The sequence below is a fragment of the Caretta caretta genome, chromosome 7 (genome assembly GCF_965140235.1).
Source record: "Caretta caretta isolate rCarCar2 chromosome 7, rCarCar1.hap1, whole genome shotgun sequence".
Lineage (NCBI taxonomy): Eukaryota > Metazoa > Chordata > Testudines > Cheloniidae > Caretta > Caretta caretta.
Window position 1 is genome coordinate 15605812 of NC_134212.1, and position 20081 is coordinate 15625892.

General features: G+C 41.5%; 1 protein-coding gene across 9 annotated transcripts in view; it reads left to right on the top strand.

Moving 5' to 3' along the window:
* The window catches only part of ITPR1 (inositol 1,4,5-trisphosphate receptor type 1), a 251501-nt gene that overhangs the window by 11564 nt on the left and 219856 nt on the right, over positions 1 to 20081 (top strand). For all 9 annotated transcript variants that reach the window (XM_048856975.2, XM_075130279.1, XM_048856974.2 and 6 more), the window contains exons 2-3: positions 6927 to 7034; positions 10865 to 10935. In XM_048856975.2, the coding sequence (XP_048712932.1) occupies positions 6943 to 7034; positions 10865 to 10935 (163 nt within the window). In that variant the 5' untranslated portion in view covers positions 6927 to 6942. The remainder of the gene's footprint in view (positions 1 to 6926; positions 7035 to 10864; positions 10936 to 20081) is intronic.

The following is a 20081-nucleotide window of genomic DNA, read 5'->3' on the forward strand; positions in this document are numbered from 1 at the left end:
GCTTCATCGTTTAGTTGCACAAGGTTATAGGGGTGATATTGGCAATGCAAGAGTTAAATGTTTAACCCTGTTTGCTGAACCTTGTGTTCAGGGATGATCATTCCTGCATATGAATTTTACAGTTCTTCTAAGCTTTGTATAGAAAGGCCAGGCTATAGTGACAATATGCACAAAGTAATAAGTAACATTTGCATAAGCAGTTGAAAGTGCTCCATGTCTCTCTTTGATGGTGAAAGTTTGGACAAATAATGGCAAGGAAGGTTTCCGCCACTATTAAGAGGCTGTTTTTTGACAAACGAAGGGTCAGTCCCATAACTATCCCACTACTCAGTAAGAATGTAGCACACTCTGCTCCGCTCTCCTGCATCTTGCATTACAGCAGCGGTTCTCAAACTGGGGGTCGGGACCCCTCAGGGGGTCACGAGGTTATTACATGGGGCCGGTCGCAAGCTGTCAGCCTCCACCGCAAAGCCCACTTTGCCTCCCACATTTATAATGGTGTTAAATATATAAAAAAAGAGGTTTTTGTTTTTTTTTAAAATAATTTTGTAAGGTGGGGGGGTCACACTCAGAGGCTTGCTGCGTGAAAGGGGTCACCAGTACAAAAGTTTGAGAACCACTGCATTACAGGCTGGTGTTCAGATATGTACCCTATAGGGGACAGGTAGAAGGGCAAGTACTGAAACTTCCAGGAGAACATAGAGTTCCTGTACAGATTAATTCACTGTCTGGATTCAGCTAAATCCATTACCTTAGAACAATAATGCTATAGAACTGCAAAATGACCTGCAAACCAGTGCTTTGGAATTCTCACGAGGCTGAAACAGGTTTCTGCATTTAATTATTTCAAGGCAACTTCTCAAAGAGAGTGAAATTAATTCTTGCCTAATGAACAATACACATTTCAAATAAAACCTATTTAAAGAGACATGTAAAGCTTTTAGGTCCAAAACTTTTAATTGAATTGATAACTTTAATAATATTTAAGGTCATGACTACACTTATGGGTTTACAGCAGCACAGCTGTACCGATACAGCTATGCCACCGTAAACACAGCTACGGGAATGCTCTATGCTGACGGGAGAGAGCTCTCCTGTCAACATAATAAAAACAGCTCACTGAGCGACTGTAGCTAGGTTGGCCAGAGGGTGGTTTTTTGTTTGCTTGTTTTTGTTTGTTTGTTTCCCCCCCCCCCCCCCCACACTCCTGAGTGACAAAAGTTTTGCAGACATAAGTTCTAGTGTAGACATGGCCTAAGTGAAATGTTGCTAAGGAATTTTTTTTGAATAAAAGGTTAAACAAACTTTTTATATTTTTGTGGATGTGGGTGTTGAAAAAAATATTCTGCCTAACAGTCCATGTCCATGTTTCATGCCTAACTTTTAAAAACTAGAAAGTTCAGCTTTAAAACTTCCTTTCTCCCAGCCCAAATATAATATTTATCTCTAAATTAGATGCTTACAATTAGGAGGAAAATAACATCTTTATCTTTTAAGTTCCAGATTGATGCTGCGGTTGTTGCTTCTATCTTGAGTTAGGCCTGTCAATGCAGGTTCAGAGGAAATGGGATTTTTGTTTGTTTGTACCTTACTATCATGTTTGCTCCTTCGTGGCCTTTGATGCTTTCAGCATGGCTCAGGGCTCTGAAAGTTATAACTGCCAAATTGCTGGTATCTCCTTATGATTGGGTTTCATTACTGAAATCTAGTAGCTGTACTCAGAAAGAATCTTTATTTTAATCTTCCATTTAAACACTGAGAGGAATACATTGTTTCATGACCTGGCACCTGCCATGTTCTTTTTCTGATATCTGAAGTCTTTCAGGTAACTTTTTTTTTTTTTCTCTTATCCAGAATTTTGTGGTGTGATGATGGTGTGGGGGGATCACTGTTAAAAGACTCTGATTCCACTTGTTCTCAGGAGAAGTTTGTTTTTGTTTTACTCGTTTTTGTGTACAGCATCAGTTGACTACTCGGTTTAAGTTGGCACTTGCATATCTAAAATAAACAAATTGCCTAGCAATTGTTCTGTTTACAGTAGCCTAATTGCTTTTTGAGTTGAAAAGCATGTATACTTTTAACCATAAAAACTAGTTACTGTTCATGTTTGTAGGAGTTCTCCTGTCCTCCCCCGCCCCGTCCCCCTTATAGAACTGTAGAAACATCGTATTTTATGATGTCTAGTATTCATCTTGAATTATTCCATTTATATGTGATGAGGAAGGGGTTTCTTGTGGACCTGGACACAGGACACCTGAGACATTGGACATGTTGGCCACAAGAGGGAAACCTTCCTGTTAGTCAGTGTAGCCTAAGTGTGATCTGAATCTGTGCCAAGACTTTCAAAAGCAATTATTGATTAAGTGCCACAACTTCTGGGTGGCTGATTTGAGACAGTTTTTAGAGGCCTTACTCTGAGGGTGAGTGTTCATCACTTTCTGAAAATCAAGGCCACTTTAAGATGTCTCAAGTTGGTCACCCAAAGTTCCTGTCCGGGCTTTGGAAATCTTGGCTTTACGTTTTGACCCCAAATACCCCAACATAAGTAAAATACAACTGAATACCAAAGATATGATTCAAAGCAACAGACCAAGAGCTTCAGGTTTTTTTTTTAATTGACAACCCCTGTGTCCTGTGAATCCAAATATAAGTGTGCCTCTTGATGCAAAGGGGTGGGGGAGCTCATTTCCTGGTAGCTAAACATTTTCAGCTTTGTTGAAACACAAATGCCTAATCAGTCAGGAGATGCTTGTTTTTTGTAGGTGTTTATAAGCCTGTGTCAGATCGGGAAACTAACTAACTAGCTGGAAGCAAGCTAAACTCACTCACTAATTTTTTCTCATTGCCTGTAAATCTTAGATATGGGAAGGTCTGTTGGATAATTTGGTCTGTCATTCTACCTGCCAGTTCAGCATCTTCCCAAGTACTGTCCAATCTAATAAATTCTGAGCACATGTTTAAGTTCAGTGTCATACACGTTGTTTGGTAGTCCTTAGGTATACAAGAGTGTAATATAGGTAGACAGTGCTCAATTACATCAGCTTCTACCTTCTCCCCCTTACTGATAGGGAGGCTCTGATCCTGCACTGTTAAATTTCGGCTGTTGTGAAGACCTTATTATTTAGTGTGCAAAGTTCATGAAAGTTTCAATGAAGGGACAGATGATAAAGTTCTGTTTGTAATAGAGACTCGTTGAATCCTCTCCAGGGTTACTTTTCCTAATTTGTCAAGGGTAAATCTGGTTAAATTTGAGTTTCCTGAAACATGTAAACTGTCTTTGATATAGAAGACTGAATAATCGCAGAGGCATGTTTGAAAGTTACTGTCCTGTCCTTAAGCCTGGCTTTGGACAGAGTGTCTGGGATTTCAATTTTTCATATTCTGGATGTCCGAGAAAGACATTCTTGTCGTCTCTGTTGGAAGTCAGTAGTTTTGACCTCTACATTCTCCAGCGTACAGCTGTGGTGAACATCGATGCCTTTTCTAAAGTTAAATGATCTTAAAGGCCTCTTCCCTAGGGAGATAACTGGTGCACTGCTGTGGGAAGAGTAGTTCGCATCCTGTGTTACCCAGTTCCTGCTACCCAAGTCCTTCCTCTTCTCTGGACATTGTGTTTTTTTATAACTGAAAATTTTAGTGTGTGTGGATACTCAAAAACTACAAGACAGTAAGGCTGTGTCTTTTCAACCCTGACTACATGAAGTCAGGCTAATAAATCCATATTTAAGGACTGAAATATGTGGCCGTTTTCCCCACACACACCCCGGTAGTGCTGAGTATCTGCAGCTCCCGCTGACTTCAGTGTTTTGCTCGGTAAATTTAAAGTGATCCTCATTGAACATGCATGAGCATATGTGTGTATGCCCACATAGGGACTAGGGAGCCTGACTTCAGGAACCCAGATCTGGAAATCTTGTCATAATGCTGAAGTGTGCAGTTGAAATCCAACTGAGGAAAAGGGAAAGATAATATTTCTACTGAGGCTAATTCAATCACTCTGCATATCATGTATGTTTTCGGGCATCTATTTTAAAACATCATAGTATTAAGCTCCACATCTACTAAGAGAAACAAGCATCATGTATACACTGTGGCTGTATGAATTAGTGCTGTTGAAGGAGCCTTAAGCCAGCACACTGCTGCCATAAGCAGGCATAGCTTTATTGACTTCCGAGGAGTTGAACAATTTACATCAGTTATGAACTTGGCCCATTGATTTTTGCTGTTCTTGACTTGGATTTTTAATTCTGCAAATCACAGTGTATCTTCATGGCACAAGAACCTTGGTTTGGAGCATGGTAAAGGGATAGTTGGTTACAGTGTTTTAGGAGACAAAATGCAGTCTAGATTCACAGCTTCATATTATGCACAGCAGTTGCTAACCCTCCACCCCCAACAAATGTTCCTAACTCTGTGCTTGCTGAGCCCAGACCTTACTTAATACATTTGAACCCTACCTCTGGCAGTAAACAAGTTAATGTTCAATGAAATGAGAATGCTTATCCCACTCACAATGTCAAGGCTGTGCTCTGTAATAAGTATAATTTCCTGCTATTTAATTCTCCCTCCTGATGGAGGATCACTTTAGTGTGACTCTTACATGTCAGTTCTCAAGAACAATAGTGCTGGTTAGTGAGGGTTGGGAGTATTTTTATTTGTTCTTTAAAACTGAGGTCCAGCCCTGAGCACCTTACTTGGGCACAGCTCCATTTGCATTCCGGAGGGCAGGATCAGGCTCCAAGGGCATATAAATCAGCAGAGCTGTTACTACCTTCTTTCTGAAATCTGTTATTCAGGGTACTAATTCAAGAATGACCCAACTGTTGAAAAACCATGAGTCAGGCACCACCCAACAACTGTGATGCTGGCTAAAATTCATGAGATTTGAACAAATATTAAATTCAGAGTTCTTTTTATTTGTCTTCTGCTTTTTGAACTTTGAAACTCTTTTCTGTGACCGTGAGGTGGGGGTGCCGGAACAATTTGTATAGTGAGGGTGCTGAAGGCTGTTGAACCCAACTGTAAACCCTGTATATGATGGAAACCACTTCAAGATAGGGAGTGCAGCAGTATCCCCAGCACTCCTAGTTCCAGCTCCTATGCCATGAGGGTTAGAAATGTGCCTTCATTTTTTAAAGTAACAGCTCAGACTCTCACATAATGGCATGAATCCAGAAGCCTGGGCTTTAAGAAGAAAACACCAGTTAGCTGAGGCTTGGGATTAAAATGGTGAGAGTCAGCAACAATGAGTGACGGTTGTGGCACTTCTGCACAGAATTGAATTTCATTTCACAGGGGGTTGACTTCCATTTTAAGTGTATATTTTAAAGTCTGTTTAATCCAGGGGTGGACAAACTTTTTCGCCCGAGGGCCACATTGGGATTGCAAAACTGTATGGAGGTCTGGATAGGGAAGGCTCTGCCTCCCCAAACAGCCTGGCCTCTGCCCCCTCCCACTTCCTGCCCCCTGACTGCCCCCCTAAGAACCCCAACCCATCCAAACCCTTCCCCACTCCTCATCCCCTGACCGCCCCCTCTCAGGACCTTCTGCCCCTAACTGCCCCCCCAACCCCTATCCAACCGCCTTCTGCTCCTCATCCCCTGACTGCCCCCTTCCGGGACCCTCTGCCTGTAACTGCCCCCTGGGACCGCCCCCCCCGGGACTCTGACTCCCAATCCTCCCTCTTCCCCATCCCCTGACCGCCCCGCAGAACCTCTGCACCATGCAACTGCTCCGTAACTGCGCCCCGGGACTCTTGCCCCTTTACCCAACCCCCCTGCTCCCCACCCCCTTACCATGCTGCTCAGAGCAGCAGGAGCTTGGAGCTGCGCCGCTCGGCTGGAGCCAGACACGCTCCCCACACTGCCTGGTAGGAGCGGCGGGCCAGAACAATACTTGCGGGGGAGGGGAGACAGCAGGGGAGCGGCTGGGGACTAGACTCCCCGGCTGGGAGCTCAGGGGCCGGGCAGGATGGTCCCGTGGGCTGGATGTGGCCCGCGGGCTGTAGTTTGCCCACCTCTGGTTTAATCACTTAAATTCCAGTTGTGGTTTTCCAGGAGTCTTTTGGTTGTTTCGTGGAGAATCTGCTGCCAAACATCTACAATAACATTTCCCACAATGTCTTCATTAATACTGTATTTCTGTTAAGATGGTAGCTACTGACATATATTGATGGAGCAGCTGACAAAAATACTTACAAACCATGCTAATATCTTTCATTAAAATTCCTTTGACCATCATTTCATTATATCCCAGGGGGGAGCGGGAACGGGGCAAGGTGGGCACCAGGGGAGCGGGAACGGGGTGAGAAAAGGCCAATACTTTCAAATTGCTCCTGAATGCACTAAATCCGATCTGGAACTAGCACAACTGGCTTACGCTGAGAAATCTTTCCTGGTTTAGAACAATACTGTAAGTAAAATGCCTTAAATTAAGGGGATCTGCTCCTTTCTTCCTTTTCTTTAAGCCCATTCTCCACCTGGTGAGAATGTGCCTGGAATGGAATCTTTTAAGTGAACATCTGTATGATAAACTGGGTAAACAAAAATCATTGAATGTGGACAATGTGGAGCTCAAATTGTCTTTGCCCTGAGATACCTATCTAAGTTTTCACTGCACCATGGGCTGGGAAATACTCTTGCAACTGTAGAAGCTACAGTCAAAACTTCCTGTCTCTAATACATCAATCTCGGGATCAAGGAGTTGTTCAGTTAGCCAGATGGTGACTAGACTTGTGGATTTTTTTTTTTTTTTTTAAAAAAAAGCTTTTATCATTTTAAAGTCAGCACTTTCTTGGAATTGCATCAAGTGTTCACTCTGAATTTTTTTGTGTTTTGGCTTGTTGTCTATGGGGCTCTTACTCAGGGAATTATTTTACCTAGTAAATACACTAACACTCCTTTTCCCTATCTTCTCTTTTTTCCTAGGACCAACAAGCAGGACATGTCTGACAAGATGTCAAGCTTCCTTCATATTGGAGACATTTGCTCTCTATATGCAGAGGGCTCAACGAATGGATTTATCAGCACCTTGGGGTAAGGGCAGCTGTTGTCTTGCATTGAAAGATGTCCTTAGCTGTGTAAAAGACCGACAAGGCTGAGCTAGTAATCCTGAGTCTAATGGATCTGGGTGTTTCCTGTACCCATAAATAATGGAATAAATTGGGGGAGTCTTCTGTAAAGACTTGTCATGTTTTGAAAATAGCCCAAAGCAACATAGCAGATAGAAAGCTTTCACTTGAGAGGACAGAGGGGTTAGGAATGGAAATGGTATGGTTTTACCATGGGATGGGCAAATAGCTTGCCACGGTTAAGTTATAGGGGGAGGGAAGTGAGTAAGGAAGTGTGCTTCGTGCTTGGGAAGGAGCAGGCCCCTTGGCATAATCTGCTGATGGAGCATGGAAGGCAGCTTAGGTAGATATTTTAAAGGAAAAGAGTAGGTCATATTGCATCTGCACCAGTATTTATCACTAATGACTGGTCCTACCTCTTCCGATGTGCCTAAGATTTCTCATGTAAACAACATCACACTTCTCCAACTCTAGGGTATTTACTTTTTTTGCTGCTGGGCTGCATTGCCAAGAACTGGAGCGGTAGCCCTGCCTTGCTTGCTTCTGTTGCTTGGTGCACTTTCTTTGGTGGCCTGACCACCCTGACAAACACCATACTATGTGCTCCCTGGTAGACTAGTCATTCAGCGACTCTTCTCAGAAACCAGTCCAGGCCGCTTCCTTAATCAATAAGCGTTAGGTGGCCACTCTTCTAGGGCAAGGAAGCTTTCCCATGGTGAGTGTCATCAACTCCAGGAGAATCTAAGTTTTGAATAAAAAATAACACAAACCTGTTTAATTTCACTCTCCTGCTGCCTGGGGACAGCTGTTCACATCAGAGACCGGCACTGGAGCTATTCACTGGACAAAGCAGTGACATCTGGGAGAGGGGTAACAGCAGATAAAATGCTGAGGAAGGGCAGAGTAACTGGTAGACCGTTTACCATGGCAACCAGGAAGCTGAATGAGCAGTAAAGTAGCAGTCAGGAAGGTTGGTGGGATGAGGGCTAGAGAGACCCACTGCTGCTCCCTTCCTGCAGTCAGAGGGACCTGGGGGTGGGTGAGGCAGTTATAGTGGCTGCAAATTCAGTTCCTAATGTCCAGATGCATGTGAGAGATGAAGCTTTTGAGCAGGGGAAAGAGACAGCGTCCCCTCTTCCCCATTTCCCAGCAGCTAGTGATGGTTGGCATCTTACCTGGACGTTGCCCCAGACTGGTAGATTTAGTCCTTGAACTGTTAGGGTTCTGGAATAGCTGCTAAACTTTCTGAGTAGGTATGAGGATGAGTGGGTGCATGGAATCATCTGTTGGAGGGAGATGACTGAAAAGATAAGTATTTTATGGGGAGGAAGATATGGCAGTGGGAAGGACGCAGAAGAAAGGAGTTAGGAAAACCTTGGTGGATGTAGAGAATGCAACTGAGGGGGAAAGGGAAATTAGTGGGAGAAAAAGAAGCAGGCAATGAAAAAGCACCGTGATTTATTATAGGAAAAGGAGGAATATATGGGATGCTGCCAGAAGGGAAAAAAAGTATGATAAAAGCAAAGCATGTAGTAAGTAGGATTGGTCGAATAGTATTTTGTGAACGTATTTGACAGATTTCCCAGGTACTCATCAAATATGATTCATACTCTTCGTAGCATTCGACCAGCTGTATAACTGCCCAAATACTACTTGCTGAACATTGGTGAAGTAAATTGAAAAACAAATATTTGACTATTTTTTTTTCTACTGTTAAAGTAACCCTAAGAGTAAATAACATTTAAAAAAACAAAGTAGGAAGTTGATTTGACCGTACGTTTTAATTAAATACAGTGCCACAATAAACTGGCTATGGCTTTGATGGCATTACTGAGCAGCTATTTTTCACCATGGCTAGTAGATTTAGTCCTTGTGTTAATACGTAGACATTGGATGTATTTTTCAAGACCTGACCAACACGTTTCCCTTGGCAGCTCGATACTTCTATTAGTATTTTCTTCAAATTCGTTTGCAATATTTTAAGGTAATTGTACTGTAAAATGGTCATGTGTACTCTGACCCAGATTTTAAATAGAAATCCCAATTGCTATGTGAAATGCATTAGCATCTTAATATCCCTTCATAGTCAAATTATCTTTGTTCCATAGTTCACTTACTGTTTGACCTGAAGAAAATTAAAGCCTCTCAGAAAAAAATCAATGTAATCATACTCAGTTATTATGATATAAGGCTATCAAAACACACACATGTTATGCTGTGTGTGACGGCGTATGCATACAGTTAATGAAGGATGGAAAACATATACTGTTATAAATCCTAATGCTGTTCCATCCAAGTAAATCTATCTTGAAGGGTGTTCTTGTTTAATATTTCTGTGATGTGCTTTCACTGCTTAATCAGAACTTCCCTTTTGCTATTTTCCAAATTCAATGTTCTGATTATTCTAATTACTATTTTATTATGTATATAAATCTCATCTTGTATGTTGCACACACTAGAAAATTATTTTCTTTATTGTGATAATCTACCATAGTATAGATAGGAAGTTCACCTTCTCTTAAGTCCATGTAAACCGCTCTGAATCAATTAATCTTCTATGCACTTCACGATTTTCCATAATTGTTGTCTCAAAGACACTCCCTGCACGTAACCAGTCTCTGCAAAGAATAGTTCTCATATTCTAGATCTCAAGCTGTCTTTCCCAGCTATTACTATATGAGAATGGAGTGTCCCAAACTTTCAGGACATTGTGGGGAACTGTGCTTTATACACATGTAGAAGGCCTCTTTGACAGGTCAGTGGAAAGGTCTTAATTTGAGCCAAGAAGGTCAAACGAGATACTTTAAAATATTTGTTTACTGAGACGTTTTCACTGTATATGAAAAATAGAGGTGTTTCAGATGGTCTATAAAATGTCCAAGGCATAAGACTTGTGATAGGTTACAGCAATATACTTACCTTGTTTCCTTCGTTCCTTGGGAGTAGACACGCCCCCATGTCTTTGCCAGTACACGCTCAGAGAAGAAGCTCTCTGTTGGAACTCTCTGATGGAACGCCTTACAGGTGCAGTTATCCAATTCTACCCCCTTCCTGGTAAAGCAGGAGGAGGTTAGATTGATCTTCTGTTGGTACCAACCTTCACTGGACTATTTAAAAAAACAAACACAAAACCACCTCCTCCTCCATAATTAAGCCAGTTTTGACCTGACGCTGGTGGTTCTTTTCAGTGATGTATATTTGGCTATCTGGCTCCAAGGTGAAACCTTTACCTTTTGATGACCGGTAAGCAAGGATGCATCAATTATGCCTTCCTCTCTCTTTCGGGAGTGTGTTGTCCCTGTGCTAACGTAGTTTATGTTCCTGGCTTTTTGGACATTAACTGAGGCTCCACTGGGGGTAATATGTGATCTGATGCATTCATCATTTTTTCCCCCAGTTTGCTGCCCTTTAATGGGGGAGTGTTTATAACATATTCTCAAATAGTGGTATCTGTCCAAGAGGTGACACTTGCTGTATGGCCTTTGCTCGTTTCATTAGAATATGGGCCAATCTATGTGTCCCCCCAGGAGGGGACATGAGGAAGATGCAGTGAGCAGGAGTGATAAACTTACTGATTGTCCCGCCTGTCCAGCAGTGTGGTTCTGGACAACACAAACAAATTGGCTGCATGCTTCGTAGAAAGATTTGGCATGAGTTGGTTTCTGGGAATTTTCTGTCCTCCATTGAAGCAGCCAACAGGATTGACTATTGGAAAGCAACCCACTTTGTGTCTGGTACCTAGGAAGCAGCACTTGCAAACAAAAAGTCTTACCTGAGTTGCTCATTTCTTTGCAGCCTTGTGGACGATAGATGTGTTGTGCAGCCAGAAGCAGGTGATCTTAATAACCCACCCAAAAAATTCAGAGGTAAGATTATAAGTTTACTTACAATCGTCTGCGTCAAATCTCTCCTTAAAATTCACCTTTGCTGTGATGTCTGCAAATGAACTTGATAAGTGTTAGGTTGCTGGTGGGCTGAAACCCCCTGCCTATCATGCTGACTAATATTGTCTCATAGTTTCCTTGTACTCCTCCCTCTGTCTGTATCCACCTGCTGCCTCTTGTCTTATACTTAGTAAGCTCTCTGGGGCAGGGACTGTCTTTTTTGTTTTGTGTTTTGTGCAGTGCCTAGCACAATGGGGTCCTGGTGTACTTATTACCCTAATAGTTTAAAGATGCCCTATCTCTGGTTCAGAACGATGGCGGCGTATGTCATGTTTTAGAGTCTTTGAGCTACTGGCCTTCTGTAGGGTGATTTAGCATCTTCCTGTGAACCTGTCTTTTCCACTTGTGATGACTTAAACTCAGTCCCAATGTCTTTCATGGTGTGGAGACACATTACTGTTTTATGTATTGAGCAACTATTTCACAAATAGTTGGCTTGCATAAGTTTAAGAACATATTTTGGGTGTGTTTAGTTTAGGCTGGTTTTCTTATCGATGCAAACAGGATGCAAACAGGTTTGTTTCATTTCCTTTTCTCCATGTGTAATTTGGCTCCTTTAAGACATACAGACAGCATAAATAGGTTTAGTATTGGATAGACAGAAATTGAAAATGACAGAAAGTAACCCTAGGAAAGAAAATGAAAGAGAGTGAACCTGATTCGACACAACAGCTCCTGTTTTGACCTCACCACGTTCTAATAAGTTTAAGTTTGCCCTCCTGCCCTGCACCAGGAAATTAACCCTATGAAAGATATGCTTGGTCACATGGGGTAAAAACCTTCCTCTTTCAGATCTTAGACAGGCAGTGTCAAAAGAAGACCAGAGTGACTTCTCCTTGTTAAACTAATTTTTGAATGGGAAGGGAAGAAATGAATGTGGGTCCATTCTCAGTTAGTTTCTTAAATTCCTTCTCTGTGCCCCACTCATTTTTAGTGCCTGAAGTTCAAAGAAACGGAATAAAAGATTCATTTATCTTGCATTGCTTCCTAACAAACAGAAAATGAGCACTAGTTGGTTAAAGAGTGGGTGTGTAAAATCTCTTCAATGGGTATGTTCTGCAGCACACTACCTTCAGTTTGTGTTTGCTACCCTGTTTCTTTAGGTCTGGAATGAAATTTTTTGAGACGTGTGGAGTACCAACAATCCCATTGAAAATCTGAGAGCTGCAGGTGATCAGCTCCTTAGAAAAGTCATGCACCCTCTCCATTGCGGTCTTGCTTTTATGAAAGGCTGCAGTTTTTCTTCCCTCACAATTCAGAACACTGATGAGATCACATTGATTAAAAACAGCCTGTAAAAAGGGAATTGGGATAAATGGGTTATTGCTGTTAGATCACTGTAAAGTGCTCGTTTTTTTCCTGGGCACTTTGTTACTAAATGGCTAATTGGTGTACTTATACACAATGAATTGACGATGCTGAAGAAGTGGTCTAGAGTAGTTTTAGTTTCAATGTTAAATTTGCCAAGGAAAGTAGAGTGCTGCTGTTCTGGATGTTGTCTCATGAACTGGAATATGCGATGCTAAACAAATTTTGATCTTAGTGTAAAAGACTAAGAAGGAAAAAGAACAGACTTGACTAGGAAGAGCCAGGAAAGGTGAGAGGAAGAATAGAAAAAGACATAATTCTCGCTCGCGTAGCTTAGTGACTACAGTTAGGTACAAGTACCTACCACACATTTGTCCAGCATATAAAACATTCTGTTTGGAGGTTGCTTGTAAATTATTAAAGGAGAAATGAATAATCGGACAACCATTTCAACCTGTGTAGAAGCAACTTCATCCAAGACTTCACAGGGAAGCCTATATGTTCTTTCCTTTAACAGTTAACGGCAATGGAAGGTATAAAACCTTAGCACAATGGTCTTTTATATGTTAATTCCCCAAAAAGATCTTAAAAGTGCGTAACACCCCTTTGCCTATGTATTTTTATATGGCCTCCATCAAAACTACGTTGGAGCATTTCAGGTTGACTTTGCCACCTTCTGTGGGGTAGGGAAGTATTTCCTCATCTATAGATTGGAAATAGAGGCATAGAGAGAGTAAGTGACTTGTCTGCAGTCATGCAAGAATTCTATGGCAGTGCCAGGAGTTCAATCCAGGTCTTCTGAGTCTCAGTCCAGTGTCTTAATGACAAGAGCGAGCATCCTAGCACAGGGGACACCAATACCTCACAACCTACGCTGTACACAGACACCAGAGAAAGTCAACCTCCTCTTGAGTGGAAGGCAACAGCAAACCAAGGGCTGTAGTTGCACAACAGGGGAAACTTTGGCTGAAGATGCACAGACACCACTAAAGTTTACAGGTTCTTTAAATAGCAGGTGATTTGATATATTTTAACATCGCTAAAGAAGGGCTCTCCTGAACTCTGCACAAATGGCACCATGTGGTCCCAGAGTTTAGGCTGGTCAAACGTGAGGATTAGGGTCCTGTGACACTTTCTCAGATCATCCTGAACTGTAAGCTGCCTTGTTACTCCTCTGCCTCAGTGAGAGAGATTTGCTGCTGCTGCTAAAGTGTTCTTCAGCTCCCTGATGGTCCAGTCCATTAGCCAGCCCAACAAACTCCTCAGGACTCTGTCAGTCCTAACTTTGCCTTGCAGGTTAACTCTTGGTGCACTTCAGTTCCCAAAGTGTTCCCCTGCAGCATCCAGACTTGTCACTGGGCGCTCACAGAATTACCAAGTCCATTGTCTCCAAAGAGACAGAATACACACCAGCCTGCTGGCTCAGCCAAGGGTGCACACTTCACTTAATATAATAGCACAGAGATGGATTTATAATAAAGCAAAAATAAGTTCTAAGTGATACTATGCAGAGGTAATAGAAATTGGTTACAAATAAAACAGAAGTAGAACATGCTTCTAAGAGACTACATCTAATCTTAGCAGGCTTCAAGCTTTGTCTAAAAGTTTTCTCACCTCCAGTTACTTCTCAGCGTCTCCACCCCAAAGAGTTGGGGCTCCACCGGTCATAGGCGCAAAGAGTGTTGGCCTCTTTGTTCCCTTAGTGATGGATCATAAGATGCCCTTTTTCTTTGCCTTTATACCCCCTGGGGCTCAACATGTGGTGTTCTCCAGGGTGCTGATGCCATGCAGTGTCTTCATCCTCCTGATAACTGGTGTTTACCTCCGATGCAAATGAATTGCCCATCGTCTCTGACATCCCCATGCTCCATTTATGTTATAGACACATGCAAATCAACATTGCTTTGTCTAGGACAAATGTGTTTATAAAGTCTGCTCCAAAACACACTTTAGGAACACATTTCCAGGACACACACCTAATTCTGTACACGCTGTCTGTACATACATCACACAATGATATTTTTGACCAGTGTGTCACCAGTTTTCATTTGATACTACACATGTCACTCTTTACAGATTACACATAAATACTATGATAGTTATGTGTTATAAGTGTGTCCGGTCTGATGGAAATTCACAGAACAGTGGGCCCACTGCCAATTGACATTGAGAGGGTCTTAGAGTGACAGTTATGTCTACATTGCAGCAGTTGGTACGGGTGGCAGCTCATTTAGACATATCCGTGCTGGCTGTACTCTAGCTAGCTCACTAAAAATAGCTGTGAGGACTCTGCAGTGTGGGCTGCACAAGCCTGCTTGCCACTCTCCATCCCACTGATATGTACTTGCTTGTGCGGCTGGCACTGGACTACACCGTGGCATCCTTACTGCTATTTTTAACAAGCTAGCTAGACTACAGTTAGTGTGGGTGCGGCTACAGGCCTCCAGGGATGTGATTTGCAGTTTGGGTAAACGTAACTTTTGTCCTCAAGCATTTTCCTCTCGCTAAAATATTGCAAAATCACTTGCACTGGGACTAAAACAGGTAGATAGCACAGATACCCTCAACCTATGGGCTGGGTCCAGTCCCCAGCAAGGTCTCTGGTCTCTCACATGTTCTAAAACTAGGGCTGTCAAATGACTTTAAAAAATTAAGCATTCTTAATTGCAGTTTTAATTGCACTGTTAAACAATAATAAATATTTTGGATGCTTTTCCTACTATTCAAATATATTGATTTAAATTGCAGAAAGCAAAGTGTGGAGTCCTTACTTTATATTATTTTTGTTACACATATTTGCAATGTAAAAAAATAAACAAAACTTGTTTGTCTTAGCAATTGGCTGAACAAGAAGTAGGACTGAGTGAACTTGTAGGCTATAAAGTTTTACATGGTTTTGTTTTTGAGTACGGTTATGTAAAAAAATAATTCTACATTTGTAAATTGCACTTTCGTGATAGATTGCACGACAGTATTTGTAGGAGGTGAATTGAAGAATAATACTTTTTTTACAGTGCAAATATTTGTAATAAAAATAATATAAAGTGAGTAATGTACACTCTGTATTCTATGTTGTAATTGAATGTGTGACAGTGATTTCACATGGTACTTGCTGAAGCATAGCATTAGGTGGGATCTGGGAGGCTGTAATGAGGCCTGCTCTCCATGAGACCTAAAAGGAGAGAATATGAATATGCTGAAGTCTAATCTTAGCTTGACTTGTGGGGGCATTCAGAAAGCATTGCTATAAGTAAGTGAATGTGGTTAATTACATTCTGGGTTTCCCATTAGAGTAGGCGCCCAGGTAGTCAAAGGCCAGTGATTTAGCGGGTAGCATGTCTTCATGAACAGAAAATGTTGTAATCTGCTTTACATCTTTGTGAGAATCTGCTTTCAAATGAGCTGTGCTTTCAGCTGTGCAGATGTCAGTTAATACCTAAAATTCACCTTCTCAATGGGAGATGTCAGAAACATGACTGTGGATTTCACTTTGATGGCTGATGCTCTTTATAAGAAGTGCAGAAACCTGCTTGAGCGTCTGTGGTAAGAGGTAAACTCACAAAGATACCACTACTTTTAATACAGCAGTAAAGGTAAAGAGATGCCTAAGGCCAAATTCTGTGCTTTGATAAGCATGCATGACCTTTATAGAATTAAAGGGAAAATGCATACGTATATTTCCAATGGCAAAATTTGGCCCTTCTGCTTTCACTTAGCTATCAGTATTTCAGGATTAAAAAGTCTTGTTGCGTAGAGGACAATTAGTCGCCTGTAGTGTGCTCTGAAAGCTCCACTGTCAACTTGGCGACTTTACCTTTGATATTCTGATACACAGCTTTTACTTCACAACTTTTAGAATATCTTCCACTTTCCATATGTGTAATGGTTCAGTTACATGTATAATCTGTTTGTTGATGTAACTACTTCACACACAAATCTTTTTATAATAAATACCTCATAAGTATCATTAAGCACTAACAACACACTCACTACTTGAAAATGGCCCTTAGAACTAATTGCCTTTTTTGAAGGATTCTCTGTGCAGCTGAGAAGAGAAATAGTTCTTGTATTATTTTGCCCACTAATGATGCAGTCCTTGTGTTCAATGTTAAAGAGGTGAGTTGTGAGGGAAGAACTGGATGAGCATGGTGCCTTGGTGACCCATGATACAGAAGGAGTTCCATCCCAAGGGGGAGATAGGAGTGGAAGAAGGACATTTATTTAAGCTTTTGAGTTACTGTGGTCAGAAGTAAACTTGTAAGGGTACCGTTTTGAGGGCCTCAGGACTAGTTTTGTTGGGAGAGCAATGGAGAGTAGATGGTGCAGTGGAAAGAGGGGATGACATAAGAGCTGAAGTTTCTGAGATGTGGGCTGAGACAGAATATTGCTGGACTTTGAAAAAAAGGATAAGAAGCTTCAGTGTGCTGCCACAATAAATTAAAACATCAGATGGAAATTTGTGTCTGATGCAAGAAACTTGCATGCTTCCCAGAGCTTTGAGGAAGGTTGTTAGTTCAGTTGTATTGGTCCTCAGCCACTGTCAGTGACTTGGAGTGCCGAGAGTTTTCATGTTTTGAATGCTGGCACGCCTTTACATCCTTCACCTACAAAAATGAAGTGGGAAGACTGATATTTTAAATATCTTTCGGAAACAGCATTTTCTTTACCGAGCTTGAATATATTCTCGGTACAAATGACATCTGTAGCAATAAAATCCTAGTTTCACAATTCTTAAAACATAAGACAAATCCATAATCTGTGCTATTTTTTGGATAGTAAAAACTATCCTCTTAGGCCAGAGGTTTCCAAACTGTGGGGCGTACCCTCCCCCTCCGCCCCCCCAAGGGAGGGTGGCGAGCAGTGATGCCAGGCAGCTCGGGCTTCAACCCATTGTGGTGGGGCTCAGGGTTCAGTGCGGTGGGGCTTGGGCAGGGAGTACCACCTCCACCCCCTGACTCACCTCTTTTTGTCTGGGTTTTGGTGGGGAGGCGCAATCAAAAATTGTAACTCGAAGAGGGAGCTCAGCTCAGAAAGATTGAAAAACTGCTGACAGGTGTTTTTAAAAAAGCTGGGATCGCATTTTATTCATGCTATCAAGGCTGTTTGAATAGGATTGTGACTCTCATTGTAGACTCTTCCATGACACCTTTTTATATACACAAGTTTGTGCAGAACTTACGAATGAATTGCAATCAAATCTCTTACTGGTGATAGAGGGATGAAAGTAATAATGCTTGGAACTTGCATGATTCTCGGGGGTGAATTTCTGTTTTACGGATGAGGAGGAAAGGGAGGCACTGAGAGGCTAAGTGACTTGGCCAAGGTCACACAGGTGGTGGGTAGCAGAGCTGGTGATAGAACCTGCGTGTAGGATCTTGAGAGTCTTGTGGCTTAACCCCTGGCTCATACTGTACAGACTTAATGTGCTTTTGCAGTCTTTATAGGTGTGTTTGTTTCCCATCAGAATTTAGCAGTGCTGTAAACCTGTATGCTAACATGATGGAAGACGTCAGGGCTTGCCAAGTAGCCTCCCTCTATTGCTCAAATATATTTATTCAGGACATGGATCCTGTTGCAACCTCAGGATGGACTGGACTGGATAGTTTGTAATAACTCCACTGCAGTATAGTGAAGGAAAATATGTGCTTGTTCGGTTAATTTATCCAGCTGCCACCTCCTTCACAGAACATTGTTTTAGCTGTTGCTAGGCAACACTTCTTTTTGGCAAAACGCTCAAGGAATGAGCCCGTATCTCTGACTTAAAATGCCCTCATAGCGAAGCAAATGATGAGAAGCTGAATTTCTGTTTCTTCGTTGGATCCTAATCCATGTTGTTTCTGAATAATGGTATCATGAAGCATTTTATTGTGCTTATCTAGTAGTGTTAAGGCTAATGTTGAACAAATCAGTCTTTTTGTAACTAGAGTGCGTATTTGAAATGAAGCTGGATAGTAGAGTGAATTTCTAGTGTATATGCTGGCTGTTTTGATGGGATTATTTTACATTATGATCTGCGTTCAGTTAGATCAATATATATCTTTTTAATACAGAGTTGAGGATTCTTAAGGATGCACGTTTCACACGTGCCATCAGGACTCGAAAGTTTGCACCCAAATGCTTTGTTTAATGTGAACCAGATCACACCATGTACACAGGTTGTCTAACTCCATAAACTATAGCACTGCTGCACGTTTCTTGATTGTATATTCCCACATACTGGAATGCTGAATATTTTGTTGCTGACTTGTTCATAGCTCAGAATTAAGAGCTACAATGAACTCCTCTTTTAGTTCAAGTGTAGTATACCTGTTCTCAGAAATGTGGGCCATTTTATATCAGTTTAGCTTCACCTAAAAAGAGTTGTGGAAAATGTCAGTGCTTGCACATATCTATGCATAGATTCTCTTCCTCCTACCACCACTCGGATGAGAGTAATTGGAGCAATTTGGGCTGCTGCAAATGACCTTTTGCTCCAAAATAGCTTGCACTTGGTGATTATCTGGCTATGCTGCAAAGAGCATCTGTTTTGATAGGAGTTTGGCAGAAGATTGTTCTTGGAATGATGGAGAGTAGAGAGCGTTATTGTTTTAATGTTCATATTAATTATCAGGGTATCTAGAACTCTCATGGGATTTTTTTTTCTTTCCATTTAAATTTATCTGGTAGTGGCCCAAATATATTTTGGTGACAATGAATTAACAAATTAAACTAATAGCACAAACTTTATGCATGCAGTATACAGAAATGATTTCAGTCGTGAGTTTACTATACTGTAACTTTTGGAAAGTACTCTTCTGGGGGCTCATGGTCAGTGTGGTGGTTTTGGAGAAGAAAAGTAGATGCTTTTCTCATCATACTGGCAATGTGGCTCCATTTCAGTTTTGAAATTCATGGGTTAGATTGAGATGTGCTCATTGAGTATCTGAAGTTTAAACAGGGTGAAGTTGTAAACCTCTGCTTATTACACTGGATTTTTCTTAACTGTCTGACTTATAACACTTTAATGCTGTCTCTTAGTCCTTCACAACATCTATGCTGATGTCGTGGTCTCTGTTAAACCAAGAAACTTTTTAAGAATGGAGTTCTGGTCACAGGACTGGGGAAAAACATTATACTAAACAATGACAAATTTAGGTGCTTAAGACTTTTGCACTTTTTTGCAACTTGCAAATTAGACGATGTGCCAAAAAGGCCTTAGACTGTGAGAGGAAGGGGCCCATGGAACAGTCTGAGTGCACATTGCATCTTCAAAAATGCTGATCACTTTAGACCATACTGGAACGACAATGGTTTGTTCTACCATTCCAGCTGGTAGCATACATAATTTAAATAGATACCATCTTCCTGAAATTTTGAACTCTCAACATGCAACCCATCTGTCTATCCATGGTAGAATTTTATATAGCACTTATCACTCTGGCGTCGAAGTGCCGAACAAAATTAAAGGTTCCAAAAGTATATTCTCGTGAGCTAAAGCGGAAATGCATTTTTTTTAATACCCACCCAAATGTGAAAATGCTGCACTGGACATATGGTAAAAGCCAAAAAGGACTTATTAAACACCAGTGAAATGCAATAGGCTGAGCTTTTTTGGAGAGAAATGGTAGGTAAAACAGTACAGTGCTTGAGCTTTACAACAACATTTGACTGTGGTTGCCCCAGAGAAGTATCTCAAGCTCTGCAGTTACATTTGTTACATGAATAGTGGTGTCCCTCAGATACTTCTGTGCCATAACTCATGATACATTCTGTTCTAATGA